General features: G+C 39.4%; 1 protein-coding gene across 1 annotated transcript; it reads left to right on the forward strand.

Annotated features, from left to right (window-relative positions):
* Window positions 1-1,165: 1,165 nt before the first annotated feature.
* RAB32 (RAB32, member RAS oncogene family) lies at window positions 1,166-23,004 on the forward strand. Its single transcript, XM_057740313.1, has 3 exons — window positions 1,166-1,645; window positions 17,417-17,694; window positions 21,866-23,004. Exons 1-3 carry the CDS (start codon window positions 1,396-1,398, stop codon window positions 22,010-22,012), a joined length of 675 nt encoding a protein of 224 aa, XP_057596296.1. The 5' UTR covers window positions 1,166-1,395; the 3' UTR covers window positions 22,013-23,004.
* Window positions 23,005-23,174: the final 170 nt, after the last annotated feature.

Below are 23,174 nucleotides of genomic sequence, written 5' to 3' on the forward strand. Positions count from 1 at the left end.
AACTGGAACCATTTCTAATTTTAAATCATTTCGCCCATGTGATTTTTAGCACCACAATTCTATTTTTGATGTCAGTGGAAACCTATGGGGGTTAAAGAAAAAAAAATACATAAAAATCTATGGTAATATGCATGTATGGAACAATATGCTGCACTTATGGCAGTAATTGGAAGATTTCCTCTTTCCTCAAACTGGAGACATACTGCAAGGGCTCTCTAGTTGAGTAAACATAAAAGCCATAAGCTACTTGGCCATAAAACGTCCTTAGAGACATATCCATGATTTTTCCATAGCTATTCTATTAACGGCTTTACTCCCACCTTGACTTCTAAATTTTAAAACGCCTCCACTTCTGAAAAACATTTTTCGATGATTGTCACAGTGAGGATAGGTTGAGCAGCCGCTTTAGTTTATTTAAAGAAGCTACCAGAGAATATCAGCTCCAGGTGTTTCTAAATATTATGGGGGGAGGGGGTAGCCCTGATTTTATGAACACAGCAGGCAGGGTAAGGCTTTCTATCTTTCTTCTTTTAAATAAAAGCCCTCAATACTACATTTGAATCAATTCCTAGGATCTGTCTCACGGTCTTTACCACTGAAACACTTAAAAAGCCTTTTGTGGTTTGTTGGGGAAGTAAAACAATATCGTTTTAGAGACCATGTGTCTTCTCCCTCAGACTCACGTCTTCGTTTATACAAAAGCGTTTTCAGTCCTTTGTCAAGTTCAGAGTCATCCGTCCACTCTTTTTATTTCTAAAGTAGGCCGATGGAGATCGAAGACAAAGATCTCCAAGGTGTTAAACTCCCTCGGGCAGAGCCAGGGAAGGAGGTTGATTCCCAGGCCAGCGCCTTCCAGGCTGGGGTCTGTGCCCTGGACGACCACCTCCCGCCCCTCCGCGCTCTGCCGCGAGGCTTTCACCACCCGGCTCGGAGGCCTGACCTTGAACCTCCGGGGCGCACCGCGGCTCTGGGCTCGCTCGCCGTCGGCCCCGGGGGCTCGGCTCCCCCGCGGCCACCAGGGGGCGACCGAGCTCAGCGCCGCTCCGAGGAGGGGACGCCCGGGGAGAGGAAGTGCCCCGAGTTCTGGCCCGGCCCGCCCGGAGCGCAGGAGGCGGCGGGCAGCGGCCTCGTCACCCCGGCTTCCCTCGCCAGGCCAGCCCCGGCCCTCTCCCCGCCCCGCGCGGGCTACGAGCGGCCGCGGGTTCCGGGTCCTGTGACCGGTCAGGCGCTGCGGCAACGCGGCGGGGAGGGCGGCCGGCCTCGGGGGAGTTTCGACGGCCGGCGGGGGCTCCCAGGGCGCCGCGGCGAGGGCGCGGCCGGGCGGGGGCCCCGGCGCGGAGCCCGAACTCGCCCAGAGCGGCCGGGCCGGCCGGCTGAGCGGGGCCGGGGGCGCTCATGGCGGGCGGGGAAGCCGGGGACCCGGGCCGGGGGGCGGCGGCCGCCGGGGTGCCCGACACCCGCGAGCACCTCTTCAAGGTGCTGGTCATCGGCGAACTTGGCGTGGGCAAGACCAGCATCATCAAGCGCTACGTCCACCAGCTCTTTTCCCAGCACTACCGGGCCACCATCGGGGTGGACTTCGCCCTCAAGGTCCTCAACTGGGACAGCAGGACGCTGGTGCGCCTGCAGCTGTGGGACATCGCGGGTAAGCCGGTGGCCCGAGCCGCGGACGCGCGGGGACCCCGCGGCGGGCGGGCGGGCGGGCGGGCGGCGGCCTCCGCGCACGGGGCGCCCGCCGGTTTCCCAGCCGTCGGAAGCCGGGGGCCACTCGGCTGCTCTGGGTCTCCGTTCTTTCTCTGTTCTCTGCCTGAACTCGCCGGCCCGTGTCAGTTGAGGAGAAAGGGACTAAGCCACTTAGAAAGATGGGAAGGGGTGTGGGCGGGTGAACTCCAGGGGAATCAGGACAGTGCAACGGGAGGAGTAGTTGAAAAATTTAAAAGCAAGACAAGGTAAATAAATGTATAAATGAATAACCCTGGTTAGATGCCTCAGCTCAGTCTGTGCAAAGCTCTATTTTTAAGAGATGGAGGGGAGGCCCTCTGCTCTGTCTCGCCCCTGAACCAGAGGTGAGAGAAAGCCATGCGGGCTTCTCCCGAAGTTCTAACTGTGAAGCGTGAGGGGAGAGGGCTGGCTTCTCTCTTTCGCTTTTAAGGTTTCACAGATAGGAGCTGAGGTTCAGAGTGGTTGGACAACTTACCCACAGTTACACTCCTAGTTAATGGACACAGCCAAGACTGGAAACCAGATTCCTTTTCAGAAGTTTTTCATCACCCACCTTGGGTCTGAGACCCCTCTTGTGAGCGGAACCCCGTTCTTCATATACAATGCTCTCATTTCCAGGGCAGGCCACCCAGGTGAAGATTTGGGAAAGTTTCTCCTGAAACCTTAAGCTCCTCTTCTCTCGCTAAACCAACACCTAGCCCCACTCCTACCTCCCCACCCCCAATATATTTCCCTGGCATTTGCTTTCAGTTATCATTTGGAGTGTAGGTAATACCCCTGGTTGAGGGGGTACATATTCTCCTTGCTCTAACGTATGAAAACTTGAACTCTGGCTGGTGTGGTGGGTGGGATGTGCACTTTTAAAGAGATGTTAACTTTGGGAGGGTTTAAATACGGAGGTGGTACCAAGAGTTACCCTGTTCAGCCATTATCCACCTTAAGCTCAGTCTGCATTAGAGCACTTGGATGGGAGCATGTTCAGGGTTGGAGAGACCATACTTCATCCTGCACTTGCATAACTGAAGCCTGTAGGTGTGGTCACCCAACTGGTAGCAGAGTCAGGGGCAGAGGTCTGTCTGCTGGATAGTGCTCTTTTCATCAGCAGCTTATTACATAGGAGAAGGTACTAAAGAATTAGAACTTACATACTCATTTATTTAAGAACAGGCTTCTCTACTTCAGATACGAGAATAAATTGATGTATGTGACCTCAGAGAAAGGGAGATAATCAACCTCTTTTTTTTTTTTTTTTTGGTTACAGAAAACCAAAAGTTCGTTTGAAAAGTTTCGAAAAGTCATCTTTTGAAGCCAGAGGCTCCTTTCGAAACACTTCCTGCTTTTTCACAGAGCACTTATGAATAATAGTGTTGCTTCTTGATAAAGTCATGGATTCTAAAGGTTGCTTTACCATGTGATAGTCATTCTGCAGGAATCTTCAGTGGAGCTGTGAATTTCCATGAAGATGATTTTAAATTCCGGCCTAGGTGGATTGTTGACTTTGCCTTATTCTTCATGTAAGATGATGTGGTATTTAGCGATTAAATTATGATTGGGTCCTACTGCAGGTAAATAAAAGATTTTTATGGCACAGTCATGTTTTCAAGCTTCAAGGAAAAAAGCTTATATTTGGAGACTTGGGAAAGCAACAGCATAAGAATTTTCTTCCTGAGTAGCACCTCTTTTTTCATCCTTCTTGAAGAGACCTATTTTGCCAGGAAGGGGACATAGTCAGTCTTTACCAGACTCTGGTACTATATTCCATATAGTGGCCTAGGTGGAATATCCTTGTACTTTTGCCTAAATCCAAAGCTCGAGCTTTTCCAGGAAGGAAAGCAGACCTTTAAGATCTCCAAAAGGGATTCCATCCAGCAAGTAGACACCAGCAATTAACAAGATTAGAGGTAAACTTATGAGATAATTGGAAATTATTAGGCTTATCTTTTAAATAAGGTTTTCAGAGTCTTAATATATAAGGAAACTAAGAGCAAAAATAGTATGGCTCTAACTGAGGTTTAGGGAGCTACATCATTAACTATGTTTGGTTTGAATATTTGAGCTGTTAGTGAATCCTAACTCATACCATTTGAATTAAGTAGTAATGGTGTAATGAAGGCAAACTGAAGGTCATTCCAAAAAGTTCCCCATGGCTAAACATATTTGCCTTATGTAGTAACAAGTAGAATCATATTTAATTCTCAAAGGAGGCAAATAGTCCTTGATTGCAAAATAGTAGGTGGAGCTGGCCACTTGATATGACTAACTTAAGGTGTGGTGTTATTACTAGTTAGCTTTTTTGTTTTTGCTTTAGAGATGGGAAAAGAGGTAAAGAAATTATGTCAAGTCTCTATACTTGAAGCTTTGGCAAGTGCGACAGGCAGGAGTTATCCAGATGTTTTCTGTAAACGTGGCCAAGCGGTTTAAGCTAAACTCTTCAAATTGAGGACGACAGTGACTCTTGGGTACAGGCCATACAAATCCTTATTACATCAAATGAATGTAGCTTGAAAATACAGATGCAATTTAATATAATTTTTGTGTTAGGCAATTGCTGTCTTTTACTTCATACCTGCTTTAAGACTGCTGCTCAAGACATAAATGAAATACACTAAAACAGTGAAGTCTTTGATAAGATTTTAAGGAGAGTTTAATAAATGCATACTAAATTAGGATGCAGTATCTGATCTTCCTTTTAACATGTATTTTAGATGAAATAGTATTTGGCTTACTGCTTATCATAAGCCTATTAATAGCTGTAGAATTTTCCAGGTAGGTTGAATGATTGGTCTAGGCTAAATCTTTTTTTTTTTTTTAAGTTTGTCCATTTAGATCTAGCATAATTTAGTTTTCATGTATTCATTGCAGTGATTTGCTTTTGTAGGGGAGGCAAAATTTTATCTCTAACCCTCTTAGAGCTTTCAACTGGGCCTGAGAATTAAATTAATGTGAGACAGATTAATAGCAGAAATTTAATATAAGCTTTATGTGACACAGGAGCCCTCATAAGGAAAGGAAGACCCCCAAAAGTAGTAAAACCGAAATGCTTTTATACTAGGTTAAACAAAGAGAGGCAATTGTAGAAAAATAACCAAACTCTATGGGAGGCTAAAGGAAGATAAGAGTTACTTTAACAAGATCTGTTTCTATAGAATTCTCTCAGCTTGACTCCCCATCTCTGGTGATGAGAATGTTTCCTTCCTTCTGGAGGACATCTTTCACGTGGGAGTTTCATCTCCCAATTTAAGGAAGAAGGAGGGGGGAGATTATAGCACCCTTCATGCACTTGCTGTTTTTCCAGTGCCTTTAGATCAAATAATTCTTCTGCCAAAGTGACATTTTGGGTGGTGACCTATTCTGCCACCCTTCACTTTTTAGGATCAAAATTTCTTTATAAAAGTCTGAATAATACTCCTTTGGGCCAAAGAACAAACCAGGAACAATGTATTCTGAAATTCATGTAAATATTATTTACCAAAGCATAAAATGCATGCTTGGAAAACATTATAAATTACATAAATCACACTTAGATTCACTTTTTAGGTTTTTGATTCACATCTGAAAATAGAATATCGATCCTGTCTTTCTTGTTCTCCTTTACATATTGTCAATTACTATACCTACTAATCTCTTCTTGTCTTCTTTGATAACCCTCCAACCCTTCATAAACAAGAGTCTAGAATATTATATCTGATGCTTTCTTGACCTTCAAAGTATCTGTCAGTCAGGGATTATAAATATTCAGATTTTTTTCCAAATATGAAGAAGTGGTGCTTTGAGGAATTAGTCTGTGTTATTTGTAGTCTCTGTCTTAGTACTACAGTAACTTTCTTAGGGCTTATTGAGGGCCAATTACTTAATAACTCATTTAAAGGGATTTAAAGAAAATCTTTATTACATCTGACTCTGGTACAGTCTTGCCATCTTCAGCCTTATTCTGGCTCAATTTCTGTGCTGAATTACAAGCAAAGCCTACTGTCCCATTTTACATCTTCAAATCTTTCTCAGTTCGTGAGTCCTGACACACCTTTGGGTGCCCCAGTCTGAGCTGTGCCCAGGCAGGAATTTCAACATAACAACATATTTATGTTATCTCCCAAGAAAATTTTCCTGATAATGATATACCTTTTGCCTTTCCGTCTTTTGAATATGTTACCATTCTTAGTTGCCTTAATTAGCTCAAGTAAGCCAGAAGGTGCTCAGGTTAGAGGTAGAGACAGCCAAGTGCTGATAAAAAGTACTAAAATTTGACTTGGCTTCCAGCTATTTGCCGAATCATTCGATTGTGTGAACTGGATTATAGGCTTTTAGAGACCCCATGGTGTAAATACAGGGAAGCGTGGTAAGGTGACCAAGAAAACACAGGTAATCCGTGGTACTGTAGAGACAGGCCTCATGTCTCTAATAGCACAGGGGATTCTTGGTTCACTGGGTTCAAAACAGTAACATAAACTCTTGTCTAAATTTGCAAATGTTCTGGTCATCCTTATTTTAGAGCATATGAGTCATATTTGATACCTGTTATAATAATTACCATCTCTTTATATCATCAATCCAGAATTTCCAGTTCTTATACTTAATTATGAACCATACTACTTCCAATGCAGACACTGTTTTTTTTAAGTTCCCTAGGACATTCTGATTTTTTTTAATAAATTTATTTATTTATTTATTTATTTATTTATTTATTTATTTATTTTATTTATTGTTTGCATTGGGTCTTTGTTGCTGTGCACGGGCTTTCTCTAGTTGTGGTGAGTGGGGGCTGCTCTTCATGTGGCACTTGGTCTCAATAGTTGTGGCTCATAGGCTCTAGATTGCAGGCTCAGTAGTTGTGGTACCAGGCTTAGTTGCTCCACAGCATGTGGGATCTTCACGGTCCAGGGATCGAACCCATGTCCCCTGCATTGACAGGCAGATTCTTAACAACTGCGCACCAGGGAAGCCCCAAGGCAGACACTTGTTGATTGGCTGCATCATTTTTTTTTTTTTTGGTACATTTTGAAGGACTGTTTCCAAACTATGGACTTCTCTGAAGTTAACAAAGCTGTTTTATTGGTATATGGTTGCAGAGCACACCCTGGAAAAGCAAGGTAATAATTACAGCTGTTTGTCTGGTCTACTCTGTGATCTCATGGATTAAACCTGTATGCCATGCATTATTCCAGAGGTGCAGTGTTATTTTCAAATATATTTTGGGAGACATTTTACCCGTCATGTATATGTTATCCTGATCTATCCTGAACTTCCAACTTTCTTCAGCTTTTGATATATAAATTTTAATGATTCTTATTCCCTTTTAAATTGTACTCAAGATTTTCTTTTTGTTCAAGTGTGATGAGACCAACACATCAGGAGACAATTGCCCTTGAAAGAAATAGTTTGTAACTCACAGTTCCCAAGAGGAGGGACCATGCCACACCATGCAGGACCACGTAGGGAAGCACCAGAGTCATTCAGAAGGCAGAAGGAGCTCGGAGAAAGCAAACGCAAGGGCTAGAGCCTTTATTGTGGTTTTTGTAGGAAGGAAAGGACAAGGCAGCGTAGGCAGGCTGAGCAAGCTTAGGATTGGATAGTTTGAAACACTGCGTTTGCCCTGAGCTATAGGGATGGTCCCTAGTTGTCTAGTATCTGGCTCTGGGGTGATTCAGGGCAGGAGGATAATATCCTGGACTGCAGGAGCCTGGAAAAAAAAAAAGTGGGCAGAGGATGAAGACTCAGGATTGGTTGGTTTGTGTACCGAAGACATGCTCTCAACAAGTTGTTTGCTCTCTCTAAGAATTAGCTAACCCTAGGAGGAGCAGTCCCTCCGCTGGTCCCCAAGATGTCAATGCATCATAAAATATAGAAAATAAAAAACCTCATTAATATGTATTTTAGGCATCTATTAAAATAGATTGAGAGATGAGAGAGAGTACTCTTCTAAAGAACAAGATTTTGAAGGCCTTTGATTTGGAGTCCAAGAATAGCATATCCTCAAAATAGTGAGGATTTCACACTTAATCAACACTTAAGTAATAGAAAATGGGCTCAGTCGACAAGTTTAAGTTGTATTATGGTTGTAGAGATCTTCTCTTGGATGGTAAAAAAAGTGCTGACATATGTGGGGTGATTTCTGGAAGATGAGATAAAGGATTAAGAAAAAGGTGCTTTAGAATTCTATTCAATTATATTTTCAAAAGAGATTGTTGCACTTTTTGCAATCAGGGAGGCTAGAAACCTGTGATTTCTTCACTCTCATTTTGAGAGAGACAAACCACATAAAAATAAATGGAGAAGGGCTTTAGTTTAAGGCTCTCGATTGGTCTTTCTAATTGACAGATTATCTGACATTCTCTTCTTCCCCATTCTTTTCACTCACTTCTATCCAGATATTTTCCTTAAGCATCTTCTGTAGTAATTTTTGATTGCTTTGAAATTAGGCTAAATATGTTGGTTTTTTAAGTTTGATTGTATGGGGCTTCCGTCAGACTCGTGTGAGGTACTTAAAATGCAGATTCCTTAGCATCAACTGTAAGCAGAATTGGCTTCATCTGTCAGACATCCCCAAACATCATGATTTAACAAGAGAGAAGTTAAGTCTCTCACCAAGTAAGTCTGTGGTTGGCAGTCCATGTCTGCTGAGCAGAACCATTCATTCTTCATGGACCAAAGCTGACATTTCACCACTCAGCTATTCCCTGACCATATTTTTTGTTTTTGTGGTCCAGTCAAATACACATGCCTTGCTGCAAGGGCAGCTAGGAAGTCTAGGGCTTTTTCCGTTTGTTTTTAAATTGGACATATTGTTTCCCCAAATAAAACTCTGCGAAGGGGTATTAGACAGGCAAGTAGCAATCCTTCATGCTTACCACATTAGAATTCCTAGAGGTAGAGCCTAGAAATGTGTGGTTTGCCAAGCACCAGGGGTAATCTGATTTGTACTAATGTTGAGAACAGTTGTTCTTTCTTGGCTCTGCTGCAAGCTGCCAACAGATCCACCCTCCCGCTGCACTCCCCGGAACAAGCCTGCTGCTCCCCGGCTCCTTCACACTCACCTTCCCTGACCCTGAAGCTCCTGTCTGTTTGCCTCACCTGCTCCTTATCTATGTGGCTCTCTCAAAAGATGATGTAAGGAGACAGGAGAAATTACAGGACAGAAATGATACATGTCTTGCTCCCATTGAATGCTTTAAGAAAGGAAAAAGCCAAACTTCCTTCCTTTAAACTGATTAAAGTCAGATGTTCTTTTACAGTCACCACAGAAGATGTAAATAGTTGAATAAAAACAGATGTTACACTGTGACCTAAATACCACAAAAGCCGGTTCGTCTCAAATTAGTCAAAAGAAAAATCCAGACTCTGAACTGGCATGTATCTGGGAATAGGTAATTTTGAAGACTACTTAGTGACACTGCTGCTACTGTCTCAAAAGGAGTTTGTTTTCCTTTTAGTTTAGGCATTTTTAAATTTTTTCTATATTCAGTTTCGTTATTCTTTTGCTTGACAAAGGGTTTAATCTGAACCTCAAAAGGTGGTGATATGAGCAGAAATGGTGCTTTTTTTGTAAATGATTTAAATGGCAGCTTTGCCTCTTCCCCAGTGATGCTTATTTTTCCAAGTGGAAATATATTTCCAAATATAAACACAGAATCTCAGAGTTAGGAACTTTTGGTCATTGACCTTCTCACATACTAACAGCTAGCATTTTTTAAAAGCTGTTTTCTAGTCACTGTCATTTAGTTTACTTTTATTCTCATTTATACTTAAAAAATCTGGAGAAATGAGAATGATTCTCGGTTTACAGTTGAGTAAACTGACACTCAGGAAGGTTAAGGGATTTTCCCAAGGCCTCTACACCTGTAACTTGCAGAGTTAGGGCATGGACCCAGATACTTCTGATTCCAAAGATTGCCTTTGTCATGTTATATTATCTCCCTCTCATCTATACATGATATAAAGGAAAACCAGACAAATCAATGGTATTGTGTAAAATCATGTGACTCCTTTTACCTTCTTCGTGGTACAATATTGAAATATGAAATTCAGTGCATATCAAATCCAAACTCATATGGTGCTAATTTGATGCAATAGCTTTTAGACTTGTTTTATCTGAGGATGATACAGCCACTTGTTTTATGGAAAATTGTATAAGCCAGTGGGGGGAAAATGGGCAACTAGCAATATGGTCTGTTGTTATTGGTCAGTATTGTGGTAGTTCTTTAATGTAAGAAAGTGTTCTTTTCTTCTAACAATACCTATAATTTTAGCATGTTAAATATGTAAGTGTAATGCTGGAGCACGTTTGTAAGGCCTTTATAAAGTAGTAGTATACTGAGTCATTAACTAGATGCCCTTAAAATTACAAAAACCTATGTAACTACAGATGGTAACCTCTTACATATAAAACCCAAGACCCATTATGACATCACATTATTACCTATATCAAGCTATAAAAATTTTTAGTGGGTAAATAATTATCTTTCTAGAACCAATGACTAGACTTAAATTTTGACTGGGTCTTGATCTATTACCCACCAACCACACAAGCTTGTTAGAAGAGCTTCATCTCTGAAATGCACACTGAACTTTAAGGATTTGTTTCTAAAGGACTTTATATGTACTGACTCGAAAGTATACATTTTCTCCCAATCACCTTGAGCAAAAATATGTAGCACAATAATTCTTAGTGTGTGGGAAAAGATAAGCATTTATGCTTGGAAAGCTAAGCACTAATTCTCCTATTGCTCTAATTTATTTTTCACTGTGTAATTTATATTTTGAGTTTCAAATGACATTAAGAGACTTTTAGATTATTTATCAAATGGGAGCATGAACATAAAATATTGAGACAAACATTCAAAAAAATAAATAAAACCAGTGATTAAAATCATAAGAGAAAGCATCTCTGCCATGTGTTTCTGATAATTCAAAATGCAGTACTTTCCTTTTCAAATCAGGAACGAAATACTTCCCTTTTGAAAATCTGCATGTGCTATAAGGATATAAGGCAAACTGTTTTGTGGTTTTCTTTTCTTTAATTGGAATACATATTCTTGGAAATACATTAAGTTGTCTCAATTCCTTTTCAAAGTCATTAGTGTTGGATACTCCGGATATTAGAGAAGCATTTTAATCCTTTTGCCCATATATGTACCTTACGGGTCATCCATTTGGGTATGTACCAAAGTCTTGCATCTTTAAACGTCTTTGAGCCCAGGTGACCAGCACTGTGCTCTTTTTCTCCACTGCCAAGATATCTAGCTATAATCAGCGTCCCTTCTTCTAGAGAAGGAAGTAACACATCTTTTTAAAGGATGACACATTTTGGAGCCATTTGGAATGTTCAGGCAATGTGCCCACGGCAATATGTATGAAAAAGCCTGTCTCTAGTATCAGCGTAACTAATGCTGTCAGCAATGGGGCGTTTCCTTAGCTGCTGTGGTAAAGCCCTAGGGCATACAGAGCAAGGCTGTAACTTTTGTAGCAGGGCTGTGCTGTCCTTAAGGAAAGTGGCTCCCAGGCTCATCCTACCTTGGATCTATTTGGAAACACAGGGCCATGTGGAGCAATATATACTCCAGAAAATACTTGGCTAACAGATCAGACAACACATTTGATAACAAATCAACCTAAGACATGTGAGTAATGTCATCGCCCTGGGATTTTATTTTCTTATCTCTAAAATAAGAGAGGTTGGACTAGATAATCTGGAGTGTCCTCTTCCAGTTACAATGTTGTCTGTTAGAGTGCTCTGTCAGAAAAGCATATAGGGGTCCCTTCCCTTCCTGTAAGAGACGATTACAGCTCTGGTCGAAGACGATGCTGTTGCTTAGCGTTCTCCCCGCCTGTCTGAACTACTTCTGCAGACCTGGTAAGAGGAAGAATCTCCCAGGCTCTGCTGAGTTTCTGTATTGCTATATGCTTTAACTCCACACACACACACCATGAAACAAAACGCGTGCAGCTGTCTTTATGTTTAATAACTGCAGACTTTCCCCTCTACCCAGTCTACTGCCGTCATAGGACGCAGTCCAGGAGCATTCAGCATGGCAGAAATTTCCTGCTTGCATTTATATACTTGTAGAAAGTAGAATTCTAGAATAACAAAGATTTCTTAGACTAAATTTAAAATGTCTGACTGGCTACCCCTCAGAGTATTTTTTATGTTATTTACTACAATTAAAAAAAAATTCTAAGAGTCTATGGAATCCTAATGCAATTCTACTTTGGATGTGAAAGACTTTCCTATTGGTTTGATCCTTAGCCCTATTTTGAACCCAGGAAGGGCTGACTTCTGATGTGCTGTGAAAGGGGAAGTAGGAGAATATGTGTTTCTCCTGGGGAATGATGCAGAGCTACTGGGAAATTGCCTCCAGCCGTCAGTGTGGTTTTGACTAGGCTGGCTGCCCCCAGGAGCATGCAACCTGAAAGTCACAGCATGGAAATAAAGAAGTAAAGTTTATGAAGGTGCTATATTTTCATGATGAGTAAGCATTTGAAAAGCATTTCTTGATAATGTGTCTTTCAAAAAGACTAATAAATTAGCTTACGTACCTCAATGAATAACATCCCCTTGTTTGATACCATAATGTGCTCTTTGTATCTCTGATTATATCTAACACATCATGGTATCACTTGGGCTGTTTCCTCAAAGAGACTGTGCAGTCCTTAAGATCATATCCATATCCATCATTTCCTTATTTTCACCAGTGTCTGCCACAGTGCCTGATATACAGGAGGAACCTAATACTTATTTTTTAATTGAGGTCTGATCTAAATAGAAGAGATAAAAAGATATTTGGGAGTGGTACCAGCCAAGATAGACTAGGTTATATTGGAGTGCCAACAACATTAAAATGACTATTTCTCGTGCTTTCTACTTGTCCACAGTGGGGAGCAGAGGTGGGAGGGATGGGGAGGAACGTAAGGATGATTTTTCACTGGAGCCACTTGGCCCTACCATCTGATACTGTCATCTCAAATTTGGGGTTCAGCCCTGCTGCTGCAGGACAAGCGATTCTGCTGGGAAGCAACATTTCTGTTCACGTTTCATCAGTCAGGACCAGTCCATGGACACAACTGATTTAGTGGGGGCAGAACAGTGTACCCCTCCATGTATTTAGAAGCGGAGGAGGATGGAATATTCATGAACATTAGTTTTGTTTTCCACTGGAATCCTTTGTTTTAGGCAATAGTAAAGGAATAGCTAAAATTACCCAGGAAAAAGTCATAACAAAGATACAGGATGCAACTCTTACTCTAGTAGCAAAGTTTACTTTACTTTCCAGTTTAATAACTGAAAGAGCTTAGCAGATCTGTGCATTTAAACCTTTATAACAACATAGTTAGATCTAGGTTTCATCTTGTTAGGTTTTTGGAGAACAACTTTTAATTTTATGTTAAGATTATTATTTTAAATGAATTCATCTTATCTTTCTCCACTCCCTAATTAAACTTCATATGTTTTAGAAACTTTTGTTTTTTACTTGTTTGTACCAGTTTAGGAATATCTCTGAAGCACTCATGGATTATCTTTTAACTTTAAAAAAGAGATCATGAACTCAGTAAAAATGGGAGATATATTTTATTATTCTTTTGGAGAATAAGCTAAATGCGTGGACTTGGCCTTTTGATGCTAGGTCATTTGCATTTGATCCCCATTGCTGTCTAGGTTTGGTGATTGCAGAATCTTCAGAAAATCATTATAACATTAGAGTTATAATACAGAAACCTAAAACATCAGAAGTGAGAGCTGGGAGGGACTTTGAAGACCCCTAAAGAGCTCCAAGGACAATTGGCTGATTTAGAGAGAGAAAGTTATTTCCTGGGGTAATGTGACAGTTGGGTGCTTGATATTTAATTCTCTAGTACAATTGTACTTTCCTTGAGTTCATTTTCCTCTGCAAACTGTTCTCACCACTACGAGGTACAACACATAACTAGCTGATAGTTTAAGACTTTGCCATGTGTAATCGTCACCATTTATGAAAAGATACTCAGGCTTTCATCTTGCAATACGTTTATTGAGCACTTAATGATAATACTTAGCTAATAGTTATTGAGTGCTTACTAAGGACATGGCTTTTTATACTCTTTGCACTTGAAGTATAACCTACATGCAGAGACCTTAAGTGTACACAAGCATGAATTTTTATATACCACTTCCAGCTCAAGGTATAGACTGCTCCTAACCCCCTAGAACAGAAATCATTAAACTTTTCCTGTAAAGTTCCTGATAGCAGTTATATTAGGTTTTGTGAGCCATTTACTCTCTGTTGCAACTACCCAACTCTGCCATTATAGAATGAAAACAGGCGTGTAATACGTGAATGGATGAGGGTGGCTATTCCAATAAAACTTTATTTAGCTGCATTTGGCCATGAGCTATAGTTTGTCAAACTCAGCCCTAAAAAAATCCCATTTTACATTTAGCCCTCCCAGTGACCGTATGAAGTAGGTATTATTTTTATAGCTTTATTGTGGTATAGTTAGCATACAATAAACTGTACAATTGTATAAGTTTTGACATATGTATACCCTTGTGAAACGTCACTATGATCAAAATTGCAAACATTTTCATCACCTGAAAGCTGTTTGCTCTAGCTCTTTTTGTAATCCATCCTCCTGCCTTGCCCAAGGCAATCATTGATCTGTTTTCCCTTACTGTATCAGTATAGTTGCTAATTCTTTAGAATTTGACATAAATAGACTCATAGTATTACCTGTTCTCTCCCTGATCTGGGTTTTTTGACTCAGCATAATTATTTTAAGATTCACCCATGCTGTTACTTGTATCCATAGTTCCTTTCCTTTCTATTCCATTGTATGGATATACCATCGTTTATTTGTTACTATGTGAGTAGACATTTGGGTTGCTTCCAGTCTGGGGCTATTAAAAATAAAGCCGCTATGAGCATTCATGAACATGCCTTTTTATAGATGTGTGTTTTCATTTTGTTTGCAAATACCTAGGAATGGAATGGGTTGGTTGTATAGTAGGTATATGTTTACATTTTTAAGAAAGTATCAAATTGTTTCCCAACGTGGTTGTACTATTTTAAAGTATTATTCGGGACTTCTCTGCTGGTCAAGTGGTTAAAACTTCACCTTCCAACATGGGGCTTCAGGTTCAATCCCTGATAGGGGGGGCTAAGATCCCACATGCCTCAGGGCCAAAAAACCAAAAAACATAAAACGGAAGCAATATTGTAACAAATTCAATAAAGACTTTAAAAATGGTCTGCATCAAAAAAAAAAAATCTTAAAAAAAAAAATAAAGTATTATTTTTACCAGCAGTGTATGAGAGCTCCAGTTGCTCCCCATCTTCACCAGCACTTGGTATTGTCAGACTTTTTAATTATAGCCATTGTTGTGGATATAAAGGATCAGCTCATTGTGGTTTAAATTTGCATTTCCCCAATGATTAATAATTTTGAGCATCATTTCTTATGCTTATTTATCATCATATAAATTCTTTGGTAAAGTATTCCAATCTTTTGCTTACTTTATTAAATTTTTGATATCTTTTTACTTTGGAGTTTTAAGAGTTCTTTATATTCTGAGTACAAATTTTTTTAATCACGTATATAGGATCTGTATTATTTTTTTCTCCCAGTATGTGCCTTTACTTTTCATTTGCTTAACAGCGTAATTGGCACTGTTTTGATTTGTCATATATGGTGGGGTTGGAAAGCACACTCTCTGCTGCTGAGACTGTCAGGGAGCTTTGAATCCTGGCCCTGGAACCTAAGGAAGGAAATGGATATTCTAAGCCTCAAGGTCCTCCTCAGAAATGCCTTGTCATATACATTTCTGGTTTCCTTATGCTTTAACCAGAAATTTTGTATGAATACAGACTTCAGCATGCTTTAGCGTGGTTGGTAAAAAGAAATATTCAAGGGGATTTATAGATGATTCTATGAACAAAACAAAAACAAAAATCACTAGAGCTTAATAGCTGTTTATAACTTCTGGATTTCCATATGTTTACTAGTTTGGCACCCTACCCTTTTTTCTAAATTAAAGAGATAGACCAAAGCAATACTTTCTTATAATTATGTAATTATCTTGTTATCTGGACTTAGTAAGACTAATTTCTCTTACTGCTTCATATATAATTAAAATTCAGAAGAATGGATGTCATTGGTACTGTGTGCTCACTGGTTAAAATTAGAGTCAGAACCACTTTAATGCACCTACACAGTGTTTATAAAGCAGTGATACTGACTTTGAACAGTTGGTCTACTCTCTATGAGCATGCTCTGTGTGAAAATTAAAGGTATGTTTATGGAAAATGGTACAATGCTAACTTTTTATAATTTTCAGCACTGTGATCAAATAAACTAAATAGTTGGCTGGTCAGCTTTACATTACCAATAAAATATGAACATGATAGTGGGATTTCTCACGTGACCATTTGTTATAATAAATTCAGAACTCTGAACTATCATAATACATCTTCAGATAAGCCCCAATAACGAGTTGTGACAAACCAAGTGAACTTTGTGCATCCATTTAAACTTGACTATTATATTCTTCCATTATTCCATTAAGCAATATCTAAAAATGTAGGATGGCATAGAATTTGGAGAAGAAAAAAATATTAATTTGGGGGATAGTTTTGTTTGCATTTGTTACTACCAGTAAAATGTAGATAAAGCTTATTTTTCATCATATGTCTTAATAGGAAAGTGTTCTGTTATAGATCGTGTTTTCACCATTGAGCAAAGAGCTATAAATCTTAGATTTGCCAGTCATTTGTCCTTAGCACTCTAGTCAATAATTTGAAAGACCGAAGGTATGAGCTTTGGAAATCAGGGCAGCTACAGGATAGTTCAGAATGGCTGACATATTTCCACACACATGTGGGAGTCAGAAAACCCAGTTCTAGTCCTGTCTTCTTTAGTCAGAGCTACTGGAATCCTGGCCAATCAGCCTTTGCGTGTTTTTCCATCTGTCAGATGAAGATAAGGGTTCTTCCTATGTCAAAGAATAGACTATCAGATAGTAAGAGAATGCTCTGCAAAGTCCTGTGTGGTATATTAAACAGTAGATTCTTTCCCAAAGTATTTAACATGTTAAAGTAATTTTAAAAGTACAATGATATTTGAAGAACTCTGCAGTTGATCCTTCTTTTAACAACACAATTGTACCATGTTGTTCTAAAATAGTGGGTTTGCGTGTCTGCCTTCTTAGAGGAGAGCAGTCTTGCATTTTTTAATCAAAAGTGGGTTTGGCTGGAGATGTGAAGGAAAGAGGAGTTGAGAACATGAGCTCCTTTATCTCATGTCCAGTCCTAATCTTTTTGACTAGCATTTTACCCACCATACTTATCTCCTTCCTGCATGTCTCATTTACTTCTATTCTTGTCACTTCCCACTTTCTTTTTTCCTTTAGTACCTCTCTTCTCTTAGACCAAGGAGAGCAGAGTGGGGAATGATGGAGTTTGTAGCTTTACAAACTGTCATCTTGTTGTTTATGAAGAATGTGGTGTATATGCACAGAACATAAAACTGGGCAACTGTGTACTCAGACCGCATGGTCAGCCACTTCTGCTTTGTGCTTCGTGGTTCTGTGTATATGTCCTCAATCCCACCAGTTTATATTGCTATGAAATGACAGATATGTGTTTATGCATTGTTCTTAGGGTCAAAAGGGTTATATCTAAATATCACCTCTGTCCAAAGTATGTTTTTAATCTCTTGTATTTATTTCTAGGACAGGAACGGTTTGGCAACATGACCCGAGTATATTACAAAGAAGCTGTTGGTGCTTTCGTTGTCTTTGATATAGCGAGAGGTTCCACGTTTGAAGCCGTTTTAAAATGGAAAAATGATCTGGATAGTAAAGTCCATCTTCCAAACGGCAGCCCTATTCCTGCTGTCCTCTTAGCTAACAAATGTGACCAGAAAAAGGACAGTGGCCAGAATCCTCCCCAGATGGACCAGTTCTGCAAAGAACATGGCTTCATTGGCTGGTTTGAAACCTCTGCAAAGGTGAGATCTGCTGTGCGTTTGTATCTGCTCTGCTGTTAACTCGTAAATCTGACCTGTAACTTTAAAGTATTTAAATGGATTTACCTGAGTGGTTTTTGGAAGCCTAGTAAAAAGTGAAGCGTAGCGTGGATGTTATAGCTTCTTTCAGTCAGCAGCAGGAATGCTTTCAGAATTGGCTAGTGGAGAGGTGAATAGAAGGTCAGATTTTACATTAAAGTAAAAATGAATATCATTAGAGCAAAGAACAAAAGACATTTTTTATGAGTTTGAGTCCTTCAGTGAAGTACTTTTCATGCACCTGGAGTTTATGGGGTTTGAGGTATATTGTCAAGCACAACTATTTTTGATTTTTATAGAAGGCTTAACAAAAGTTAAGGACATAGATGTCCCTAGTGAAGATGTAAGTCATGTGTAGAATTAACAAAAACATTGAAGAACTAACAAAAACATTGAAAAGGTCAGAGAGAAGATGTATTCAGATGATATGTAAAAAGTTTTAGATCAAATATATAGGGAAATTTGAACAAGAGGAAATTATCAACATTTGTGACATATTTCTTCACTAATAGTAGAGTGAACATTTTTTCTTTCAACTATTATGGGAAGCTGGATAAAATGTTTTTTGAAGAAAAACAAAAACATGTTGGCTGTTGAAAATCTTAACAGTCTAGGTATACAGGAAAGCAAAGGTGAAAATACCAAGCACAAAATATTGTACTGGAGGGTGTTTATGTGCAATGGAAGTCTCACTTTAGAGGTCCAATAACAATCAGATATGGAAGAATGATGAAATGTTAGCGAAATTCCATGATGACAAACTCAAAACCATAAATTTGATGTAATCTGAACACAGTTCCAGCTTTTAGTATGCCTTCTGTGAATTTCTTGTATGTATCAAAAAAAAAAAAAAAAAAAAACTCCCACATTGTTTCTCCAAATCACCTACTTACTTATTACCAAGTTACTTTTAGCTTTACCAGAAACCCATCCCAAAAGTGGAAGACTGTTTGTTGCCACTGATGATCAGAATAATGAAAGCAAAGCCATGGGAGACTATACAAAAAGTGCTCTGAAAATATTGTGATGGTGGGGTCGTTGGAAAAAATAGTGTCGATGGTGGGGTCGTTGGAAAAAATAGTGTCAGCTAGAGACAGAAATGTTTGCTCCTAAGCTAAAGGCTATTTGTTTAAATACACATATTCTAGTATCTTAAAATTTACTTTCATAAATTTAAAGTAGATGTGGAAGAGAGATGAAGCCCAGAGATGCTGCATGAGCACTTAATCAAACGGGAGGGAAGAGATTGCAGAAGGGAAGGCTTTTTATAGAGGCATTTGTTTTGGAAGGCATGCCTTCTGTCTGCTCTCTGCATCTGTCAGGGGATTTGTTTTACTTCCCAGCTTTGTTGGAAAAAAGTTAGTGGTATGTGTAAATGTTTATTAGAGCATGAGATTTGGTGGAGAAGATGAATGTGTTAGAGAGAAAATGTCCTCTTCTGGTTTTATTTGAATTAATCATTCAGGTAATAAATCCAAATTTATCCAGATTCATAAACAATAGTATCATGTGGCCCGTCACCTGAGACTGTATAAGTCATCAGCTTCATTATATTTATGGACAGGGTTACATGTAGAGGCGAAAAGGAAAACATTCATATGTTCTGTGCCTTCCTACGAATATATTAGAAACACCTTCTGCAAAATTTCCTTAGTGGTAAACCAGAAGTGTTTCAAGAGAATAACAGTAATATAAATTTTTTCATTAAAAATTTTAGTCAAGACATAAAGTACTGTCCAAGTGTCACTAATACCTGTGGTTCTAAGCTGGCCAGCATCTAACTTCAAATCTGATCTCTGCTAGAATTCCAGTGATCTGAATTCTGATAGGAACACAGCCAAAAGGCAAGTTTGAATTTATGAACTTCATCTTTTCACCTTTATGGCAAATAATGGATTTCCAATGTGAAAATGTGTGACTAATTATACAAGGTGGGACTTTCTGTTCCTCATCAATTACAATTAAATGCAGTTAGAGGAACATTATAATTATTTGGTATAATAGGGATGGTGGGGAATGAGGGAAATTTGGGCGTTTAAAGATCAATACTTTAATTAAAGTTAATACTTATCTTGGGAGTGGAGGTAAAAAAAAAGCTTGTGTTGGTGTTAGAAGAGATATCTGAATAAATAGCAGAGGTCTTGCAGATTTCTCACTGTCTGAGAAAGGTATAACAAATAGGGAGAAGGCTAGAAGGAACCTCATGGTATTGGATTGGAATTGGAAAGGTCAATATGAAGTTAATGTTTAACATGCGTGCACACACACACACACATATACATACTCATATATATATAAAATCTGTGTTAATGTGTATGTATGTGTGCATATACACACTTGCACATACGTGCACACACACATATATGTATAAACCGATAAACATAGAAGGACATACCAATGTATGTGTGGATACATACATATTTACTAGGTCTGTCAGCTGAAAAGGTTTAGAAGCAATGACAGCACAGAACCAATGAGCTTACCATGTCCTTTTTAAATGCTGTTATCCAATAAAAAGAACTGGGTCTCCCTGGAGAAATGACTGATTCCAAGACTAGTGGGACAAAGAAAGTAAAGATGCGCCTGAAATACTTTGTGGTGCCAGAAGCTAAGGAAACACAAAGTGATGGAGATGTGTCGAAAAGACACAGGAGCCTGCGTATAGGAGCTCCAAAATCTAAGACAATTTGAGCAGCAAAGTAAATAGTTATTGTAATGGACTTAATCCATAGAATGAAATAATAATCCATGATATGAATAAACAAGTGAATAAATGGGAGAGAAGAGAAAACTCTTCCTAACTGCAGAACTCCAGATCATAAGTGGAAAAGGGATGATGGAACTAGAAAGTCACCATGAAGCACAACAGTAGTAATTGTTCTAGAGAAAAATTAATTGACAAAATGAGTAGGGAAAGGTGTGATGAAAAACAGGGTATTTACGTATTTGTACTTACTAAGTACAAAGTGAAGAATAAGAACTTCTCAGTGGAGAAGCCTGGTAGACATGACTTCAAGCAAGTGTGCCTCCTCATGCACTGAAAAGGGCACATGTATGTCTTATTGCTGCCAATGATGTGTGACTTGAATTTAATGATAAGGAAACATCAAACAGATCCAAACTGAGGGACAGTCTCTGGCCAGTACTCTCCAAGAATGTGAAGGTCATGAGGCAAGGAGACTAAGGACCTGTTCCGGATTCAAGGAGACAGGACACAAAATACAGCTGCTCGCCCAGATCAGAAACAGGACAGTGAGACAGGTGATGAAATTTGAACAGGGTTGAGAGAGTGGCGCTGGCATAATGCCATCATCTGATTTCCTGATTTTGATAGTTGTACTCTGGTCACCTGAGATGTTAATGTCTGAGGAATATGGGTGAAGAATATATAGGAATTTTTACTATTTTTACAGTGTTTTTGTACATCTGAAATTATTTTAAAATGAAAAGTTACTTTAAAAAATAAGCACAGTTTTTGCTGTGCGTTACTTATTGTATATTTAATGACAGCTTGTGAATCAGTCACACAAATATTGTGATAGCTGGTGATTCCTTGGAGCATTCTTAACGGGCATCACACTCACAACATTGTTTCAGCTCAGTTTATACATGTCAACTAAAAGTCATAACTTGCACTCAGAGATGAGGAAGCGACATGTTGCGTTTATCATATTTTAATGTGGTTTGAGCCCTTTAGCATTTTTTTTCACAGTGTATCCTGAATACTTGAAGTAGATGTTCAAGGCAAGTTTTTGTCTTTTTGTTTTTTTAATCTCTGTGCTTTCAGTTAATGTGGCTGGCAACCTAGAGTGGGATGAAGGCTCATCTTCAACCATGGAGATAGTTCATTGAACCTCAGTGGCAAAAGTTGAAAACATTCAAAAACAGGAACATTAGAAAGAGTGATCCTTTGTAAAAAGAAGAGTGTTTCCTAGTCACATTACTCTGTAGCACTGACTCAGCAGACACTTTAGTATTGGAGCAGGAGATGGAGCTGGTGTAGTTATAATGCCCCAGCTCTGACAAACTTTCCCAGTTCCTGGTAATACTCCTAATGCTTTCCTCTAAGAATTAATCCTGAGAATTGATCCTGGTCCTCGTTTTTGCACTACAGGATAACATAAACATAGATGAAGCCTCCCGGTTCCTAGTGGAGAACATTCTTGCCAACCACCAAAGCTTCCCTAATGAAGAAAACGACGGCAGAATTAAACTGGATGAGGAGACGGTGAAAAAAGAGAGCAAGCCCCAGTGTTGCTGACTTGGCATCTGCATCTCTCCTGTGGAGGCAGCTTGACTCAGTTGGAAGCGAATTCCTGAGAATGGATCACGGGTGGCGGATATGCTGCTCTTCACATCTTCCCAGGGCTGCACCTTGGGCTGACAAGGATGGTGCCCCTGGGAGTTTGCGGCAAAAGGGGACACTGGTGAAGGAGTCTTGCCAGTGGCTCTACCCCTTCACCCGTGAACATGTAGGCCTCTGTTGTTGTTGCCATCATATTCAGAATAATGTTTACATCCTTCTTAACATCTTTTAAATGACAGTTCCTCAGGATTTTTTAAGACTTACAAATTGTGGCTTTCAGTGTACACACCGGGTGGTAATAAACTTTCCCTGCAGCCTCACTGCAGCTTCATGAGTCTGTATTTTTGTCTCCCATATCCCATCCTCACATTCAAGGGAGGCTTTTAAACTCTCTTAGCCACGGAAAGCTGGAAGTTTCTCTTTAGCAATTCATTTTTCTAATCGAAACTTTGGTACTTCATGTAAAATTGTTATCCTTAAATATTGTAATTTAATTAGCTCTGGCTAGTGTGACATGTGGTTATTCCCCGTAAATACATTAAAATCCCCTTCCTAATGACTCAAGAAGCACCCCCACCACACTGGTATTCTGAGATGGGTGTACCAGTTGGAAACAATATAAATGAACATCTCTCCTTCTCTCTCCCTAGTCCATCCTCTGCTTCCTTCGTCCTATGTGTTTGTTATAAGAAAGGGCCAGATTGATATTACTGTTGCCGTTCCGAGTACTCTTTTCAAATCTATAATGATAATGATTAAGGAGAGAATTTATTTCAAAACGTATACAATTAAATTGAGATTTCGCTATTAGGCATTGTGAAAGAAATTAGGTCACGTGTGGTTTTATACAAAGTTTTGAACATTGAAAGTATAGTACATGAGAAACTTAAGGCAGGCTCACAATATTTGTATTGTCATTTAACCCAGCTAAGGAAAAGAATAAATATTTTGACTGAAACTTTTGTTTTGAATTCATGTAGTTTTAGAAAAGTAGTATGGGGTATACCTTTCTGCCATAGAAAAGTTTGTGTCTGTTCACTTTCGCCTTTTATTTTTAAGGGGGTTAATGATCTCATGTGAAAGGCCCCACTTATCCCCTTCGAAGGAAATTTAAAAG

The sequence above is a fragment of the Hippopotamus amphibius genome, chromosome 6, assembly GCF_030028045.1.
Source record: "Hippopotamus amphibius kiboko isolate mHipAmp2 chromosome 6, mHipAmp2.hap2, whole genome shotgun sequence".
Taxonomy (NCBI): Eukaryota; Metazoa; Chordata; class Mammalia; order Artiodactyla; family Hippopotamidae; genus Hippopotamus; species Hippopotamus amphibius.

Excerpts from the sequence above, each read along its gene's own strand:
- RAB32 (XM_057740313.1), top strand. The coding sequence starts at position 1,396 with ATGGCGGGCGGGGAAGCCGGGGACCCGGGCCGGGGGGCGGCGGCCGCC. Across the intron at positions 1,646-17,416 it reads GCAGCTGTGGGACATCGCGG|GACAGGAACGGTTTGGCAAC; the intron begins GTAAGCCGGTGG and ends ATTTATTTCTAG. Across the intron at positions 17,695-21,865 it reads GGTTTGAAACCTCTGCAAAG|GATAACATAAACATAGATGA; the intron begins GTGAGATCTGCT and ends TTTGCACTACAG.